Below are 21,602 nucleotides of genomic sequence, written 5' to 3'. Positions count from 1 at the left end.
TATTTCTTGATTCATTTTCACGAAACGAATTTTTTACGAAAACGAGAGGAGGTTTTCCTGTTGAGCAAATGCCACGGCAAACCATGACTGCATCAGGTTTTTACCGATGGGGGATAATTGATGTGGCTCCAGGGCGACTAGAAGAGTAAACTCTATCGTTTTGGAGGGTATGAGACTGTTCAATCGGAAAAATTTCTTCATCTGTGAAAAAAATATTTTTCCACGCTCCACCAGCGGAGCGCGCTTTCAGTAAGCGACATCTTTCAAGGCGTATTTTTTTATCTTTATCATCCAAATCGCTGCGCTTTTCGCAGCTTGTATGCTGTTAACTTGAGCTCATTTTTAACAACTCGTTGCAACGTTGAATACAACGTTACACCTAAATTTCAAGCCATTTTTATAACCTTGGCTTGTGGATTGCGGGTCAATCTTTATTTGACGATATGTCGAAGCCTAGGCATCCTCACAATTCTTTTTCTGCCTCTTCCCGGAAGATCACCAAGATGGCCAAGCTCATCGTAGCGTTTAATAGCAGAAGAAACTAACTGCCGACTGATACCGAGAAGTCGCAGTATCTCGCACTGCCGCTTACCAGCCTCATATAAGGATATTATTGCAAACAATTACTATTTCTAATTTATTCTATTCGTATTCACAAATAACTTTAAGTTGGCGCCAAATAATGAAAATAATTATTAAAAAATAAAAGCAACGCAGCAAGTCCCATTTTTTAAATTTATTATTTTCAAATTTGTCAACGTAATTTAGAACCACCCTGTATATTACCTGTTATCTTTTGTATTGCATTGGCTCAAAAATCTACCCTCAAAGAAATCCACCACATGTTTCTCGTGCCAGGTCACACTCATTTAGAGTGTGACGGTGATCATGCGTTGATAGAAAGATTTGTTAAAGAGTACAACCCGAATATTGCAGTTCCTCAGGATTGGGTGAATGTTATAAAAATGACAAGCAAAAATTTCTCGGTGAAATTTATGACACAAACCGAATTTTACGGTTTTTTCGAAACTACTGACTAAGAATTTTGTCAAAAAAAATATTGACACTTCAAAACAATATTTTGCTTGGAATAGTATTTTCTGGCTAAAATTTGAATAAAAATCAGAGGAAGTAAGTTTTAAGTATTCATTGGAGAAATCAGAGCCTTTTAGGACATTTTCAATGAAAAGAAGAGGAAGGCAAAGTATTTGTTTAGAAACATTACGCCCTGAAGTTATTAATATGTCGGAGGATTGGCGATTGAAACCAAAAAGTTTAAAGATTTAATGGATCTTATGCAATTCATTGATCCAGTTTATCGCGATTTCTATTCTAATTTAAACCAATCAGCTTCTGTTTTGGAAAACTACTCAGATAGCGAAGAAGATTATGATTAGTATCCAAATGAGTGATTCTTTTGTTTTGGTATTTATTTGATATGTGCCTTTATTTAAATTTTTCGTTGCATGTACACTCCTGTTAAGTCCATACTTTTATTAAAATTAGCCATAACAGTGATTCCATTGTGAAATTAACTTATAAATAAAGAAATGTAACAAAAATAACGTAAAATTGTTTTAATTAAATGAATAGCAATGAAATAATCATTATTTTTATTTTGCTCATTTTGAGATAAGTCCATTCCACTGCCATATTTTTTTTTTTGGTTAAAATCTGATAAGTCACATTATTCGCTAAACTACTGCGTCAATTTTGTAAACTTTACAAGCAAAAAAAGGGTTAATATATGATATTTCATTATAATATGATATAATTCATTTATATTTTATATCCGATTTTTAGCAGCCAATAATATGTTAAATTGCTTCTCCTGAAAATTTAACTTTTTGGAGTTAACAGGTGTCTCCCAGATACCACAGATATCATATCACGATAAGACCAACAGGAGCGGAGCAATGCGGTTGAAACCGCGCGGAACAGCTAGTAATATATTATTATAAAATTGAATCGCAAAAATGATGAGCGCATAACTCGAAAACGGCTGAACCGATTTCGATATTTTTTATAACATTCCTTGAAGTTTGATAATGTAACCCTACTAGTCCCGCTATCCTGTCAATATTATAATTGCGATATTATGTTTGTAAGAACATACTACATAGTACCTATAAAACAAAGTCGTTTTCTCTGTCCCTATTTCCCTATGTCCCTTTGTATGCTTAAATCTTTAAAACTTACCAACGGATTTTGATGCGGTTTTTTTTAATAGATAGAGCGATTGAAGAGGAAGGTTTTAGTATATAATTTATAAGGTTTAAAGCGGGGGTAAGCTAGTACCTATTACTATAAGCAAAACAGCAGATCGGATCTATATGAATTTTGGTACACACAGATTATAAATTTATAAAGAATAGAAAAAATTCGATCACGAGGCGGGACTCGAACCCGCATCCTTCGCGCCATTCCGGGGCGGATGTCTAACCAACTCAGCCACTCGTGACCCTAAATATTATAATTGCGATATTAGGGTCATTATTTAGGGTCACGAGTGGCTGAGTTGGTTAGACATCCGCCCCGGAATGGCGCGAAGGATGCGGGTTCGAGTCCCGCCTCGTGATCGAATTTTTTCTATTCTTTATAAATTTATATTTATAAAGCATTTGAATGCCATAAAAACCAAAAATATAAACACACAGATTATCTGGAATATCACATTGGCTATTTTTCATCAGTCTAAGTACTTACGTATTTTTTAAGTTAAACGATTTAGCATTTTTGGGTTTTAGTTTAGTATATTATTGATGTGGAACTTCTTTATCGGGGTTGGAAAAAAATTTAGTGTAACATTTTTTCGTTACGCGTGACATTTTTCCCTTACGCGCCATCTTTTTTCTTATCCCTACCACGCGTGATTCGACGTATTTCTGTAATATTGTATATGTATAGTAAATTATTTTTTGAAAAATAAGGTCATAAAGAAGTTTCACTTCTTACGTGTGTACACTAGTAAACGCAAACATTTTTTTTTCCATCCCAACTAATATGCGTAACTGATAGTGTAATCGTCTATTTTTATATCTGTCTCTTCTTCACGCCTCAACCATTTAACCGATTTGTATGAAATTTGGTAAGAACATAGTTTGAGACCTGAAAAAGGAAATAGGATAGGTTTTATCGAGGAAATCTCACGGGAACGGGAACTATGCGGGTTTTTCTTTGAAAACGCGGGTGGAAAGGACAAGAAAACAACAAAATACAAAAAAACATGTTTTATTAACATTTAAAAAACAATAATATACAGTATGTACTTAGTACTTACATTATATGCGGTACACAAGTACCTATCACTTAATACAAACTACATCTATTTATACACAGCAATTCTTATATTATACCCGTAGAGTATTCTTAATTTTTAGAACTAAAAATCATGATATTATGAAATTTTTTGGTGATTTTTACATGAATAATGGTTTTTTTTTGTTTTTTTATCTTTAAATTTAAAAAGAATATAGTCAAATATAAGTAGGTACTTTTATATAAAAAATCAACCCCAAAAATTATAAAATAGGGAAATTTTACCCTTTTTTTTAATTTTTCACATTTACTAGTAATATTTGTACCTTATTTACCCTTAAGGACAAAAATTTGACTATATTTTAAAAAATAATACTGTTAGAATATTAATTATACATTTTATACTCGTTTTAATAACCTATTCAGATCTTATGAGCAGTATTATAATTTTAATCTATACTAATATTATAAAGCTGAAGAGTTTGTTTGTTTGAACGCGCTAATCTCAGAAACTACTAAGTAGTCCGATTTGAAAAATTATTTCGGTGTTAGATAGCCCATTTATCGAGGAAGGCTATAGGCAATATATCATCACGCTAAGACCAAAAGAAGTTGAGCACTGCGGGTAAAACCGCGAGGCACAGCTAGTATTTTATATATGCACATTTTTTAATGGTAAAGGAATGTATAACCAGAAAAAAACATTCTTACTAATACCCGTAGTATCACTACATAGTATAAAAAAAGTCACTTTCTCTGTCCCTATGTAACTTTGTATGCTTAAATCTTTCAAACTACGCAACGGATTTTGATGAGATTTTTTTTAATAGATAGATTCATGAGGAAGGTTTTAGTATATAATTTATTAGGTTTAAGTCAAAGCGGGCGAAGCCGCGGGCGGTAAGCTAGTATTATATAATATCTAATATCTTAAAAACTAACTTACATATTATAAAGCATGCATAAAATTATTTTTAATAACATTACTTTTTTAAACCAAGTAAAATAAAAAATATTTATACATAAAGTACCTTATTTTAATAACTTTTAGATACAAATAACAACCAACATTTAGATTTTTTTACTTAACCACCTATCTTATACTTATTTATAATATAAATCCTATTGAAAGGTTGCCTGGCAGAGATCGCTTAAAAGCGCTATGGTCGCCTTTTTAAGATTCTTTCTTTTTTACTGTGTGTGTTAAAAGTATTGTAAAATTTTTAGTCACCACTTATATACTAAAAAGAGATCAAAAATACTTTTAGTATTTCAAAATTTTAACGGATTTTGACCGTGTTTCTAAACCGTTAAATATATATTTATATAACAGTTACATTAAAATATATTCACTTATGTTCATGATACGTCAAAAATCGTATTTTTGATTTTTAAAAAGTCAGAAAAATCACAGATAGACATCTATAATAGTTAAAAAATATACTATTTATCAACTTAGGGCTGATTTTTCAATCCTTGGTTAAAACTTATTCATCGAATAAAGTATTAAACTACCATTCCAAAAATGTATTCTAATTGTCCGTATTTGACAGTTTACAGGTAACATTTTAATATGTTCGTGTAATACTTTATTGGACGGATAAATTTTAACAAAGGATTGAAAAAACCGGCCCTTAATAATATAAAGTACTTAATTATAAGAACAACTAGACTTAAAATTATTTAAAATTGTCCGACGCAAAACTCTACTTTTTCGTTTTAGGCATAGTTTTATAAAGAGATATTTGACTTTGAACATTACTATCACGAAATAAGGTGTTAATTTCAATGAATGCTTTGTACAACGTTGTTCAGACATTTTTTTGACTATTTTTAAATGCTAACAATATGTATAAAAACAATTTTTTTATAAAATTATAATTGTTTTATAGCAAATCAATATAATATACTTACATCTTAGATATTAAATATTTAAAGATTTTTTTTATCGTGCAAAACTTAACCATTTTTAACACAGCAGTTTTGACTGTGCGTTGACTAGTCAGTTCCTTCTTAAATAGAAGATTAGTTTAACTAAAATTTACTTTAATAAAAAACTAATTAACTTGCTTTTTAAAATTAAACAGCCTAATAATTAACAGGAACAGTCTTAGTATATTTTGAACATTTGTTACGAAAAGTAAAAACATGTCTGTAGTGCACACGTGTCCGAAGTGAAACTTCTTACCAAGATTCAAATATACCAAAATCCTCGCCTTACTCCATGACGTGACGGTATTGCCATAACGCGTTGAAATACTCTTACACGCCAAAAGAAGTTTCACTTCAAAAAATTACCATAAAACTAATCACTTTCAAATTGTCAGAACCAAAAGGAAAATTGGCATAAAATCATCAAAATCGTTTCATCCATTCGCAAGTTCTAAGCTTTCAAACAAAACAAAAAAATCTTTAAAATCCAAACAAAAACTAACAAACAATTTTTCTTAAAATCCTCCTTTTTTAAAGTCGGTTTACGAGTTTAATCCAAAACAAATCTCATCGATACCAGCAAATAATCTAAAACCATTATCACTTATAAATTTAAAAGAACACCAATCCAACATAACAATAATATTCAATTCCCCTTCTTTATATATTTTATCAACGACCCGCCATTTTGTCGTATCCAAATGCCGATAATACTTATTTAAACACGCAAAAACATCAAAATTTTCATCAAAAATATTCATTTTCAACGTCATTACGAACGTTTCACAATTATTGTATGAAATAACTCGATAATCTTGTAATAAATCGATTATCCATATATATGTTTCGTAGTTAAAACAGCTATATAGTAAGCTGTCATTTTTTATCCCGTGACACTTGAGCGCGGGAAAAAATTGTTTTTTTTCTTTTATGGAATTCCAAATTTGAATTTGAATGTTTTTCGCGGTTTCTTCTCGCATTGGTGTATTTATTTCTTTGAAAATTCTTATATTTATAATCTCTTTTAGTTTGCAGTTGGACATTTTTTGGCAAACACTCATGTTTTCCATTAATTTGGTTATTTCATCGTCAATTTTTTTACATATGGCTGTATCTAATACTGATTTTGTGCCATTTTCATTTACTTTTTCTACTTTTTCATCATTAGTATTGCCATTTACATAATTTTCCTTTTCTTTTTCCACTTTTTTCTTAAAAGTGTTGCCATCTACATTATTCTCTACTACTTTTCCATCATAAGAGTTGCTATCTACATTATTTTCTTCTACTTTCACAATTTTTTCCTCATCAGTATCTACATTATTTTCTTTTCCTTTTTCTACTTTTCCATCATTAGTGTTACCATCTACATCAAATCCAAAAACGAAAAGACCATCACCTTTTTTGTCTTTCGAAAAGTTTAGGCACAATTTATTGTTGTCTTTTATTTCAAAGTTGCCGGATGCTTCAGTTTTTGTCTTTTTTGACTCAATAGTGTTGCTAGAAGCTTTAGTTTTTGATTCCTTTGACTCATTAGGGTTGCCAGATGCATTATCTTCAAAGTTGACAGATGCTTCAGTTTTTGTCTCTTTTGACTCAATAGTGTTGCTAGAAGCTTTAGTTTTTGATTCCTTTGACTCATAAGGGTTGCCAGATGCATTATTTTTGATGTTGCTAGGTGCTTGAGTTTTTATTTCTTTTGAAACAATGGTATTGCCAGATGAATTGCTTATACTATGTTCAGGACGGTAGACTTTGCTAAATCCAAATGACCTGGAAGAAACATAAGTATTAAAACAAAATATATAAAACTATCTAATCCTTCCTACTAATATGAATGCGTAAGTTTGTGAGGATGAGTGTGTGTGTTTGTTACTCTTTCACGCAAACACTACTGAACCGATTACAATGAAATTTAGCACACATATAGAGGGTAACTTGGATTAACACATAGGATAGGTTTTATCCCGGAAATCCCACGGGAACGGGAACTATGCGGGTTTTTCGTTGCGGGCGAAAAGCTGAACATATTTATGAATTTACATAGCATATCGAAACATTTTGCAAAATAACTATATAAAAAAAATTGTGCGTGTACTAGTGTACACACGTAAGAAGTGAAACTTCTTTATGACCTTATTTTTCAAAAAATAATTAACTATATGCAACTTTACAGAAATACGTCGAATCACGCGTGGTAGGGATAAGAAAAAGATGGCGTGTAACGGAAAAATGTCACGCGTAACGAAAAAAATGTTACACTAAATTTATTTCCAACCCCGATAAAGAAGTTTCACTTCAAAATTTGACACAATAACAATCTTTTTTACAAGTCGGTTAAAACACAAAATGTACTCACTTCATTCCCTCACACCAATATATTAAATAGGCATTTCCTATATATTTGAACAATTCGTTCCACACAAAACATTCGACTCTACTTTTCAACGTAGCTTTCCTCTGATTGATAAAAAGGGTCAACTGTTTCACAAAACTCATACAACTTAAGTTGAAATTCATCGAAATCGTCACATCCGTTCTGTCGCTTTTCAGAAAGTGTAGACACATTTTCATTACGAACAATCTATCTTTTTGTGTATTTATCGTTTTTGGTGTTATTTCTTCCCTTTCCGTTTCCGTTAATAACGGAACTATATCTTTTATATTTAATAAATCGTTTTCATTATTATTCGGATCTATTGTGTTTATGTATTCGGCCATTTTGTTTTTAACTTCGTTATCTGATAATACTTTGACTTTCGTTATTTGTGAATCTTTTATATTTTCGTTTGAATCTTTTTCTTCAACATCATCTGATATAGAGTGAGATTTTTCTTCGATTTTCTCAATCCGTAATTGCCTGTTAAAATAAAATATTTTATTATATAATAAGAGTCTAATTTTTATATTTCAAACTAATATGATAAAGACGAATTTTGATTTTTTTTTATTTCATGTTACTGAAAAACTACTTGATTTATTTAAAAAGTAGCATAGTTTAAACTCATGTATGGATATTTTATTATACAGATACAGAGATTATAATAATGTCTTTACGGTTTATTATTAGGTATTTAGGTTGTATCTGTATATTGTGCTTTTATTTTGATGTAAGAAATAAGTCAAAAATATCGTAAAATATGTCAACAAACTTTTTTTTTTCAACTCTTACAAAATCGTCATAGGAAATAATAATAACTTGAAAAAAAATAAAATGAGATTTATTTATTTGACATATTTTAAAACAAGCTCTATTTCTAAAGTCTTAATTAAATGTATTTATGAATTTAAAGAGATGAGATGAGATGGGTTGATATGATATTATATGAGATGAGATGAGATGGGTTGATATGATATTATATAATATGCGATGAGATGAGATAAGATGAAACGAAACCAAATCAAATCAAAATTTAAAAACTCACTTTTTCTTAACCTCAACGTAGAACTTCATTTTCGGGTTATCTTTCAGCACGTCCAAAATACACTCAATCAAAGCCGATTCATCCTTTCCCGGTAACCCGGGATCGTTCCGTGTATTCAACGCGCGATTAACCGAATTCACATATTGTTTGTCCTTTTTACTCAATTGCGTTTTCACTTGCGAGAAAGAGACGGGTGTATCGTTGTTGAGTGCTACTAATATGGCTTGTAAAATTTCACGTCGTATTGGATTCGATTGTTTCTTCTTTTTCTCTTGTACGTGCCCAAGGCCCGCGTTTTTTACCTGTAAAAAAATGAAATAACTATTTGCAATTTATTGTATTAATAAAACAACTATTATGGGCCCTCTACACAATGGGTAGCTTTGGGCAATCAGTGTAGACCTAAATATCTATGACTAGCGGTCCGCCCCAGCTTCACCCGTGGTACATATTTCGCAATAAAAGGTAGCCTATGTTCTTTCTCAGGGTCTAAAGATTGTCTGTGCCAAATTCCATCAAAATCGGTCCAGTAGTTTATGCGTGATAACCATACATACATACATAAATACAAACCTTTCCTCTTTATAATATTAGTATAGACTTATTGTTCTGTTTCCCGTTTCAGTTTTAGTCTGTATTTATAATTTTATAGTGTACTAGCTTTCCACCCGCGGCTTCTCCTGCGTTTTGAAAGAAAACTATCCTATGTGTTAATCCAATTTACCCTAAATTTCATTGTAATCGGTTCAGTAGTATTTGCGTGAAAGAGTAACAAACACACACACAAACTTTCACATTTATAATATTAGTAGGAGAAAGTAGAAACATACCAAATGTATATCAGGCATGATCGGTTCAGTGATCCCCCCCTCCCTCGCACCGAGCGCACCCCCCTTCCAACCCATGGACTTCATCATTCTGTAAAAAATACATTTTTCAGGACAATTTCAGGACAATTTTCACACACGGCACGATCCGATCCCAAACTAAGCTTTCGCTTGTGTTATGGAAACCAGATGGCTGATAAACATACATATATATAATTTTAAATAAATACTTATATAGATAATTAACACCCAGACACAGAGCAAACATCTATGTTCATCACACAAATATTAGCCCCGGATGGGAATCGAACCCGCGACCTCTAGCTTGGAAGGCAGGGTCACTACCAACCAAGCCAACCGGTCAGTCATTAAAATATATTACTAGCTGTGCTCCGCGGTATTACCCGCATTGCTCCGCTCCTGTTGGTCATAGCGTGATGATATATAGCCTAGCCTTCCTCGATAAATGAGCTATCTAACACCGAAAGAATTTTTCAAATCGGACCAGTAGTTCCTGAGATTAGCGCGTTCAAACAAACTCTTCAGCTTTATAATATAGATGATCATTAATCAGTTTCATTTCTACCATAGTAAAAAGGTAGAAAAAGGAGCGTGTGTCAGACGTGAAACATCTTTGGCTAGATTCAAAGATACCAAAATCGTCGCTTCACTCCATGACGTGACGGTATTGTCTTGACGCGACCTTGAAATTTTAGTATCAACGCGCATAAAGAAGTTTCACTTCAAAATAACTAACCTGATAGCTATATCACTTTCTACTGGTGTTGTCAATCCTTCCATCAATTTCACTTTTACTTTGGGCATGTTTTTTACATCCATTTTGTCTATGGCCGATGCTTTTGGTTTCTCTTTGGTCGTGTTGTTTATGGTTGGTTTACTGAAAAAGTAAAATAAATAGCTTATTTCAAGCAAAAATAAATAGGTAATTCAAAATTTATAGGTGCATTTATAGGTAGGATTTTTCAATCCTTGGTTAAAACTTATTCGTCGAATAATGTATAAAACTACCATTTTAAAAACGTATTCTAATTGCCCGTATTTGACAGTTTACGTGACATTTTAATATTATCGTGTAATACTTTATTGGACGGATAAGTTTTAACCAAGCATTGAAAAATCGGCCCTAAGTAATATAACTAAAAATTCAAAGTAAATTAAATCACAAATTGAAATTTAAATAATTTGTACATGACCAATGCTTCAGGATTGTCTTTGATCGCCTTGTTTATGGTCACTGATAAAAACGGAAAATTAAATATTTCTAATGATATAATAGAAAAATTTATATATAATCGTAAACCTAACTAAAATTATAAATGCGAAAGTAACTCTGTCTTTTTTTCACGCCTCGACCACTGAACCGATTTGGATGAAATTTGGTACAGAAATAGCTCGAGACCTGAGGAAGGACAAAGGATAGGTTTTTCTATTAATTTTAGAAACTTACCTTAAATTAGTATTTTCCACGGGTTTATTTATTTTCATATCCACCTCACTTTTTGAGATTTTAACTTCAATTGGCTTATCTGAGGTCTTTGCTTTTTTCTCTCTGTAATTCGGATAAATACAATTATATAAAATTTCATACTTTACCTGAATATCAAAGTTTTTTTAAGTGAAACTTCTTTAAAAGCATTGAGAGTAAAATTTCAAGATGGCAATACCGTCACGTCATGGAGTAAGGCGACGATTTTGGTATCTTCGAATCTTGCCAAAAAAGTTTCACTTCTGACACGTGTGCTCGGCACACACGCTCTTTTCAATATATTTATTATTTACTACTAGCTGTTGCCCGCGGTTTCACCCGCGTGGCTCCGCTCCTGTTGGTCTTAGCGTGATAATATAATATAGCCTATATTACTCGTGGATAATGTAGCTTTTGAATGGTGAAAGAATTTTTAAAATCGGTCCAGTAGTTTATGAGCCTATTCATTACAATCAAACAAACAAACAAAGTTTTATAATATTAGTGTAGATAACATATTAAAACTTGACTTACTCAATCCCAGGGTCTTCAACTTTTTTTAATAAATCATTTTTCTTGATCAAATTATTGGTTTTTGGTGGTATATGTTTATTCTCTTTTATGAGAGTTTCGAATGATTTCTCCTCTACTGGTTTTGTAGGTTTTACTATGGCAGGTATTTTAGCTTCTGTTTTCTTTTCACAACTGTAAAAAAATATTACTTTTTAAACGACTTCAAAAGGAGCAGGTTCTCAATTCGGTCGGTATATATTTTTTTAAGTTCACATTATTAGTGAATGTTACATATTATTTTAAAACTCACGCTAATAATATTTTTACTATAACCCTCGACCTTTTTAATAAAATTAATGTTTCTCTAAAAATCGGGAATTTCTGGACGGCATTGACTAATTTTAAATAAAAAAATTAAACAAAAAAATTACTACATAGTATAAAACAAAGTCGCTGTCGCTGTCTGTCCCTATGTATGCTTAAATCTTTAAAACTACGCAACGGATTTTGATGCGATTTTTTAACAGACAGTTTTTGCAACCTACCTTGCGTACCGTTGGATATAATATTAAGCGGCCGCCATCTTATCACATAAACACAGAGCTTGCAGCGCCTCTACCAACGATTAATGTAACTATTTTACGATATGATCAAATAATTTTGATCATTTCATGAAAAAACCGTGCGTTAATTGGCCATATCGTGAAACGATTTCTTATCATTGATCTGCCCAAACCACATCATGATGTGGCCAAACTAAATTGGCCATTTCACGATATGCGACCATTTCGTGAAATGGCCACTCATATCATGAAATGATCAAATCTACGATATGACCACGACATATATATAAAACTCAAAGGTGACTGATATAGTGATCTATCAACGCACAGCCCAAACCACTGGACGTATCGGGCTGAAATTTGGCATGCAGGTAGATGTTAGGACGTAGGCATCCGCTAAGAAAGGATTTCCCGAAATTCTTGCGGGAACGCGGAAAAACGGGGATGCACGTACAAAGTCGTGGGCGGAAGCTAGTCATATACTAAAACTTTCCTTGAGAATCACTAAATCTATTAAAAAAACCGCATCAAAATCTGTTACGTAAGGATATAGGGACAGATAAAGCGACTTTGTTTTATATGATGATGATGATGATGTAACGAAAGCAGTCGTAGTTTCAATCATAAAAATCGAAATAAAAATAAATAAAAGTGGTACAAGTGAATTGTGTTTCTTTAAAAAATCTAAACTATATAAAGTATTCCGTCAAGAGGCAACAATACAAAGTATAAATACTGTTTGTTTGTCTTGCTCAACCTCGAAAACAGCTGGACCGATTTAGCAAATTTTTTATATCAAATAAATAATACATTTAAAATAAAACTTACCCAGTATTACTAGATATAGGACTAACAGCTTTGGCACATTTATCTAAAGATTGTAACAATACATTATTAGGTATATTTAATATTTTTTTATCTACATTTTTCACTTTCTCTATGGCTCCTCTCTTGTCTGTTGGTGATTTGTCTATGCCTTTTGGTATAGCTAAAGTCTGTGGTATGTCTTTTTTTAATTCGTCACTAAAAATAATTGAATATTAGTATAAATGTGTAGTTTTAAACATTGAAATTTGAATATATTATATATTTTTTTGCATATTTGAACATACTAATATTATAAAGAGGAAAGGTTTGTATGTATGGTTTTCACGCATAAACTACTAAACCGATTATAATGAAAATTAGCACACATAAAGAGGGTAACTTGGATTAACACATAGGATAGGTTTTATCCCGGAAATCCCACGGGAATGGGAACTATGCGGGTTTTCCTTTGAAAACGTGGGCTAAGACGCGGGCGAAGACGCGGGCGAAGACGCGGCCGAAAAGCTAGTATTAGTATAAAATTTTGTTTAAAACCATTCTTGACAAAATTCTTGATACATTTTGAACTATTTATTGTATAAAAAAACCTCAAATACAATTTTATAAACATTAAGTTGAAATTAACAATATATAAATTTACTATATGAGACGTTTTTTTTTAAATAATCTTAATTAAAACAGCGCAAAATTAATCAATTTTTTTTTAATTAATTAAAAAATTTATTATTAAAAAAATACTTACAATAAATTCTCCAGTTTTCCCTTGACAGATAATGTTTCCATTTTCACAGATAATTCATTGTCATTACTTTTCTGTGCTTCTAAAGATTCTTTTATCTGTGCCGCTGTACTCGGCCTCGTACTTTCTTTTTTCTTTGCTGATTTTCTACAAAAACAGATAATATATTTAATTATATAATACAAAAAATATACCGGCCGAATTGATACCATCCTTCTTTTATTTGAAGTCGGTTAAAACGAGCACACGTGTCAGAAGTGAAACTTTTTTGGCAAGATTCAAAGATACCAAAATCGTCGCCTTACTCCATGATGTGACAGTCAAACTATATACTCACTTTCGTGATAAAAAAAAATATTTATAAAAAAACATTAAAAAAATAAACACTCACGTCTTTTTGACTTTCTTTTTTCCGAAATACGGCACCTTTTGGAACGACAATTGCCTGAAACAAAAATATATCGTTTTAGTCACATCTATACATATAATAAATCTGTAGAAGGGTCAATTCTGTACATTGAAAATATTGAAAAAATAAATAGCAGGGGGTGTTACTGGATCGATACCAAACCCAAATATGTGATTAAAAAAATTTTTGTCTGTCTGTCTGTCTGTATGTGAAGGCATCACGTGAAAACTAGCGGTTCGATTTCGATGAAACTTGGTATAATTATACCTTATTATCCTGGGCGTAAAATAGGATACTTTTTATCCTGGAAAAATACATAGAAAAAAATTAATCTTAATTTTTCAGTTTTATCCATAGACGTTGTTCCGTAGAACCGCGAACACACGTTGCGTATTATTATAGGCCTAGCCGTATTTGGGAATTGGGTCCAATAGATATTTATAAGATGTTATTGACAGAGGTACTCAAAATGGAGAAATAAACCATCCACGCGAAGACCGACATCCGCGCGGGCGGAGTCGCGGGCGGAAGCTAGTTTATTATAATTTTGTTAATTTTCCGACTAGTCGGATTCTGGACGACAGAACTTAATAATATCGAAGAGTATCGGGAGTGGTGCGCTAGACGCGTTCGGAATCGGACGTGATTAGTGCTAGCACAGTAAGGAATAACAATTCGCGTCACGCGCGGCTTTGCCGCTGCATGAACTTTTTATAATGAGTTGTAAAACACTCATTGTAAATGAGCTGTTGGCGTTCATTCAAAATGCCATCGATACAATGGACGAGGTTAGCATCATGCAAATCTGCAAAACTAACTTTAAGGAGGAGGAAATTAGCAGTGGCAAGGTGCTACTCTACCAAACGCTGGACAAGATTGCCACGATGCCGTCCCGCCGCAGGAACGGGGGTGAAAAATGCATACAGGATATCATCAGCCTATTGAAGGTGACTGATCCCGATGACGTGCCCGATTTCGTCGCAAAGGAGTTGCATAAACTTCCTCCGGTGGGATTTGACCACGTCGATGTTACGAGGCTCCTTAAGGACATCACATTCCTTAAGGCGAGTCTGGCCGAGGTACACACCAAGTTGGAGGCTTCAGAGAAGACCATCTCCGATTTACGAGTCGAGTTAGCGTCATATCGCGATGCGCATGCAATATGTAGGTCACCCGTGCCGTCATATGTGAATGCACGTCGCGGAGCTCAAAATGCATGCGTCGGCATTTTAACTGCTGATGTTGATGTGTCGCCGACCGCCGATGACCCGAGTGATGCCCCGCGCCCCACTCCCGTTACCTCTCCCCCGGAGAAGACATCGCATGTCACGTTGCCAGCTGCTCCTCAATGTGACTACGCCGCCGCAGCCTCAAAAATGACTGCGACCCCAAAATCATCAAAAGGAGTAAACGCACCCGTGCGGAAAAGTTTACCTTCAAAAACGAAGGACGTTGACGAGGATGGCTTCACAAAAGTCCAGAAGAAAAAGAAGTTGAATCGTCAGAACAAGTGCGGCACCGCAACGAAAGATCCAAACTTGCGGATGCGCGCAGAGGTGCCGACGACGCCGCTCTACGTGTCTCGTGTGCACTACTGTACCAAGACTGAAGATGTTGTCGAGTACTTGCATGCGAAGACAGGTTTGAGTCTGCGAGTGGAACGTCTGGAGTCTCGCCATAAAGTGAGCTTTAACTCCTTCGTGGTGAGAGTACCGACCGCCAAGCTGAGCGTCTACATGGACGAAGGGTTTTGGCCGCAGGGAGTTGTGTTTCGCCGCTTCCGCGGACGGATACCCGGCCCCCCGGAATCGCGTCACGAGCCGAAGGCATAGCGTGTATTAATTTAGTATTTAAGTAGTTTTAAGTTCATATGGGCCGTAGTTTTTAAGTTATATTAAGACCTTTAACTGTAACTACATTTGTTGCCTGAAATAAAGAAATAAATAAATAAATAAATAAATAAATAAATAAAATAAATATTATATAAGACGATAATTAAGACGATAATAATATTATATAAGACGAAGATAAGACCGCCTGTCGTGCTCTTTTATTAATTAATGTATTGTGTCCTTCTTTGTACTTTTCTCTGTGGTGCACAATAAAGTATTTTTGTTTGTTTGACTTTTTGTGCCGAGCACACGTGTCCGAAGTGAAACTTCTTTGGCAAGATCAATGATACCAGAATCGTCGCCATGACGTGACGATATCGCCATGCCGCGACCTTGAAATTTTACTCTCTAGAGAGCGCAGAAGTTTCACTTCTGACACGTATGCTCGGCACACATTTTAAACTACTACCAACCTTTTCGAAGTATCTTTATCTTGAGTAACAGGTGTTATTTCTAATGTATAAGTATCAGAATTTTCCACCACTGTACCAATCTTTTTCAGTAAGTCATTGCACATTGGTGAAAATAGTTCCTCTAAAGCCTTCCTGTTCTTCATAATGCCCAATAAATTCTGTAAGAAAGAAAAAAAGAAAAATTAGGTTAAGTGTGTGTCGGGCTCGTGACTATAAGGGTTCCGTACAATATGCTACTTTTTATTTAATGGCCCGTTTAAATGGCAATAATGTTGTATTCATGACATTTTAAAGGAGGTATATATTTTTGTTTTGAATTAATATGATATTATTGTTTCGCGCTATACCGACAAACGTTTTGCAGAGCCTTGTCAGAGTACCGAATTTGTCGGATTATAGGGTGCTTCCTAGAGATCCCCCTGTTATCTACACTAATATTATAAAGAGGAAAACTTTGTTTGTTTGTTTGATTGTAATGAATAAATAGGCTTATAAACTACTGTACCGAGTTTAAAAACTCTTTCACCATTCGAAAGTTACATTATCCACGAGTAATATAGGCTAGGTTTTATCCAAGAAATCCCACGGGTGCGGGAACTATGAGGGTTTTTCTTTGAAAACGCGGGCGAAGCCGCAGGCGGAAAGCTAGTTATAGATATGTCGGATTATAGGGGCCGACGGTTAGGCCAGGGGCCGGTGTAACGAAGGTCTACTGTATTATCAATAATCAGACAAAAACGTACACAAAATCACGTCTTTATATCCTAAATATTTGTTATATTTTCATTTAATTATTGTTTGTGAATACTCTAAAGGCAGACAACAACAAGCGAAATTTCAATAATAAGGTCCCATTTTAACATTGCGTACGGAACCCTAAAAATAGCACTTTACCTGTAGGAATGTCACTTCACTCCTAGCCAAGTTTTCATACACAACACTTGCATTTTTTACATCACATACAAAATCGTGAAATTTCTGCAGCGATGCCTTTACAAAAGCTGGGGATACTGAATCTACTGCATTTCGTATTGTTTTTAATAATTGCTTGCTTATTTGTTCTTTCTTTGTTTGTACATCGTCATCTGAGGAATCTATGTCGCTGACACTGAAAACAAAAATTATTACTATGTAACAAAAAAAAATATACCGGCCGAATTGATAACCTCCTCCTTTTTTTGAAAACGGTTAAAAAGAGTCAACTGCTCATCACTACATAGTATAAAACAAAGTCGCTTTTTCTGTCCCTATGTATGCTTAAATCTTTAAAACTACGGAACGGATTTTGATGCAGTTTTTATTTAATAGATAGAGTGATTCAAGAGGATGGTTTATGTATATAATTTTTATACAAAGCGGGTGAAGCTGCGGACGGAAAGCTAGTTTATGTTTATGACATAATTAACAATTCTGATTATACATTAAACATTATTTTATAGCAAATTACTGAAATAATATATCGTGAAACAATTACTGCTTTCTTGATAAATATATACAAATAAATTATTGAGAAAAAAAAAACTTACAAAACCATTTCTGGCTTCATGTTCTTCGAAATCTTTACCAAGGATAAAACTCTGAAAAAAAGACGAGCTTAATAAAATATTGAATATTTAGTTTTATAGCTTTCAAATCTATATATCTATACTAATATTATAAAGCTGAAGAGTTTGTTTGATCGTTTGAACGCGCTAATCTCAAAAACTACTGGTCCGATGGATTGAAATATCCTTTCGGTGTTAGATATCCCTTTTATGAGGAAGACTATAGGACACAATCATCACGCTAAGACCAACAAGAGCGGAGCAATGCGCGTATAATGGTTTTGGTTATCCTTTAAAACATCTTGACCAAATTATTTAAATTTGAACTTAGCATCCTATTATAAAAAAAATCATTGTTGTTTTGTTTATGATTGTATACTAAAGTCAGTCTGGTCTGATAATAATAGTTTCAAAAAGTTCATATATTTTCAATTCGCTAGCTGCTTATCAATAATAATAATTAAATTATAAATCACCAATTCACAAAGCAGTTTTTACATTTAACTGATGTTATAAGGAGTAACTGAGCCTTTTTTTTATTCTGCTATTCCAACAGGAAAATAGGATAAATAGGAAAAAATATTACACGGATGAAACCGTGTTACCGTGTTACCGTGCTAGTCCTACTAATCCTACTAATATTATAAATGCGAAAGTATACCTATGATGGATGTGTATGTGAGTTACTCTTTCACGCAAATACTAATGAACCGATTACAGTGAAATTTAGCACATGTATATAGGGTAACTAGGATTAACACAAAGGAAAGGTTCTATCACAGAAATCCCATGGGAACGGGAACTATGCGGGTTTTTCTTTGAAAACGCGGGCGAAGCCGCGGGCGGAGAGGTAGTATTATTATACATTAAAAAACTTACCCAGTATCATTCTTTGTGGTCGCTAGTCGCATTTTAAAGTCGTATTTTACACCGATAATTTGAAGGGCCTCCCACAGAGGCAAGTACAATTGCCTATAACCAAGACTTAGATCATAGTTTCTGCAAGTTATCATGTCTTGGAGGAACTTTACTCTATCCATCGGCAGTTCTGGATACTCCAATTTTAATTTCTTGTCGTTTTTTATGAATTGTAATGTCCTGTTTAGCCATTGTAGTTTGAACTCGGATGGTATTTCATCTTTTGGTTTTCCCCTGCAAAAAATAAAAAAGTAGTACCTATGAACTTATGATTGAACAATTTCATCTAATAAATCTGTAGAATCAATTTGGATGAAATTTGATACAAAGATAGCTTGAAGTCTGAGAAAGGATATAAGATAAGTTTTATCCCGTAAATCCTATGGGAACAGAAACAATGTGTGTTTTATTAAAACAGACAAAACTCAAGGCAGAAAGCTAGTTATTTAAAATAGTAACTGACTAGATTTCTTATAAAAGAATTTTTTTTCTATATTACTCAGAAATTCATCATATTAATTAACATTACCATTTAATAAATACTAATATTATAAATGGGAAAGTAACTCTGTCTGTCTGTTACTCTATCACGCCTAAACTACTGAACCAATTTGCATGAAATTTGGTATGTAGATATTTTGATACCCGAGAAAGGACATTGGCTATCTTTTATTGCGAAATATGTACCACGGGCGAAGCCAGGGCGGAACACTAGTTATTAATAATATGAAAGTCATACATTATTTATGAAATGTGTTTGTATTTTCCCTTTTATTGCCAAAACCCTTTTAGTGTGAACTATGATAAAGACATAGGATTGCTGTCAGCTGCCTGTTGCATTCTTCATTATGTACTGTTTTGTTTTTGATAAACATTACTTGGAAGTAAGCAAAATCACTTGAAAAGCAGAACTTGTTGTTAATAAAAACTAATCTTTTTATAATTAAAACATATCTGTATATTTTCTTCTGACAATAATTTGCCCAGTTATAAAAAATAGAATATAGTTATTATTTGGTAAAGTAATTTTTCAGTGAAAATATGTAAATCAAATATTTCCTCTAAGTATAAAGTGTTATTATTAGTATAGATATTTGAGGAACATTTCTAAAATGGTTATGAATGTGTCTATTTTATTTGAGCTTGTTTGATAAGTTTGTTTGTTTGCGGCGCTAAACTCAGGAACTACTGTACTGTCTGTACTACTGTTCCAATTTGAGAAATTCTTATTATATACTAACAATATACTAAAAGCTGAAGAGTTTTGTTTGTTTGTTTCTTACAAAGCACTAATCTCAGAAACTACTAGACCTATTTCAAAAGTCTTTGAGCTTTTGATATCTTTGTGAACCCTGAGTGTTGTAAGCCTTGTATTGTACCACGGGCAGAGCCAGGATGGACTGCTCGTTTTTAATATCTTCAACAATACATAATCAATAATTATATTAGCTCCACTAGATATACAAATATAACACACATTGAAACATACCCGCTTGTATTTACAGGTGCCATTTTATTAACTGAAACAATAAAACAAAGGATAAATATGGTAAATCAAAATTGTGATTATTGATGAGATGACTTAGAAAAAGATACCCGTTAATAATAACCAGATATGGAAAATATTAAAAATTACTATAATTTGCAGCCACCACATGCATACCTTCAAATTTTGTTGCAAAATATGTCGAATATCAAAAATAAAACTAAATGTTGAAGGTAGCCCGGAAAGTATTAAATTACTCAAAAATTATATTGTTTTCATTTTAGCCTGTGATTTAATATATCTTTTATCATAGAATATTTTATATAAAATTATAGTAATCCACAAAAATATTAAAATCGATTGAGGATCGGCCGCGGCGATCGTTTAAAACACAGAGCAAGTAATTGGTATAAAAATTAAAAACTGAATAGATCAAAGTAGATGAATATTTTAAAATTGACAATGACAGGTACATCAAAGGCGCATGCATATTGATAAACTTATTTTATGCTGGACATTGGTAGAGTCATTGGTAGAGTCCTGTGGAGTCCCGCTATTCGCTGGTGCTAATAACAAAGAGAAAAATAATATATTAATTTGGGTATTTTTAGACGTTAGCTGCTAATCCGTTGTTCGTTAATATCTGCGCAGTAATCATAAATCACCCTTTATGCGGGTCTTGCACTCAGGCGATAGTTTCCATGTTTCCATTGATGATGTCTTTGGACTGGGAATTACCCACATTGCGCGATTGCTAATGCTGTATGATATTTTTACTCATTTTCTATTTTTATAAATATAGAGGGTTACAGTTCTACGAATTACAAAATTACGGGTTTAAAAATAGTAGTGGGAATTAACCATAAATTTTTTGTCTTTTTAATTTTGTATAAGTAAATCGTCTTACTTACTTTTATCATTACTTTGTGTTTCTGTTTTGGATATATGAATGTTAAAATTTGATTAGTGGAACTACTAATGTTTGGAGGCGGGCGTTGGCACCTGTGCCGCAGCTTATTTAAGCTTTTATGGGTGCCATCGTGCATAAAGTTTTTGTAATGTGTTGTTGTGTTCCAAATAAACAATTTTGATTTGATTTGATTTGATTTGATTTGATTTTGGTGTGAAATTTTATGGCAGCTCTAGCTGCTTTAAATTAGAAAAAACTTGTTATACCTAGTTGTGACCTAGTTGGTATATCCTTTTATTTATATTTAGAACTCTAGATTATTTGATTGTTTAATTTTATCCACAAAATAATTTTACGAGTGCCTATGAACACAAAGTTTCAACGTTTTAATTTTATCAAATATCAACCTACAGAAACTGTGTTTAGAATTTAGATTAGATATTTGAGTTAAATTGTAAG

The 21,602-nt window shown here is 33.0% G+C and overlaps 1 protein-coding gene across 2 annotated transcripts; it reads right to left on the bottom strand.

Moving 5' to 3' along the window:
* Positions 1-4,853: 4,853 nt before the first annotated feature.
* Positions 4,854-20,381, bottom strand: LOC123704064. 2 transcript variants are annotated; one of them, XM_045652322.1, is made up of 15 exons: positions 20,237-20,381; positions 18,709-18,981; positions 17,812-17,862; positions 17,180-17,393; positions 16,286-16,443; positions 13,963-14,016; positions 13,575-13,718; positions 12,833-13,027; positions 11,463-11,633; positions 10,911-11,012; positions 10,200-10,340; positions 9,446-9,533; positions 8,616-8,917; positions 7,550-8,050; positions 4,854-6,963 (listed from the first exon to the last, which is right to left on the bottom strand). In XM_045652322.1, the coding sequence occupies exons 1-15, from the start codon at positions 20,257-20,259 to the stop codon at positions 5,733-5,735; spliced, it is 3,648 nt and encodes a 1,215-aa protein (XP_045508278.1). In that variant the 5' UTR covers positions 20,260-20,381; the 3' UTR covers positions 4,854-5,732. The 2 variants fall into 2 exon arrangements, with proteins under 2 accessions (XP_045508278.1, XP_045508279.1); XM_045652323.1 differs by lacking the exon at positions 12,833-13,027.
* Positions 20,382-21,602: the final 1,221 nt, after the last annotated feature.

This window comes from Colias croceus, chromosome 28 (assembly GCF_905220415.1).
Source record: "Colias croceus chromosome 28, ilColCroc2.1".
Lineage (NCBI taxonomy): Eukaryota > Metazoa > Arthropoda > Insecta > Lepidoptera > Pieridae > Colias > Colias croceus.
This window is presented reverse-complemented; position numbering and strand designations above follow the sequence as displayed.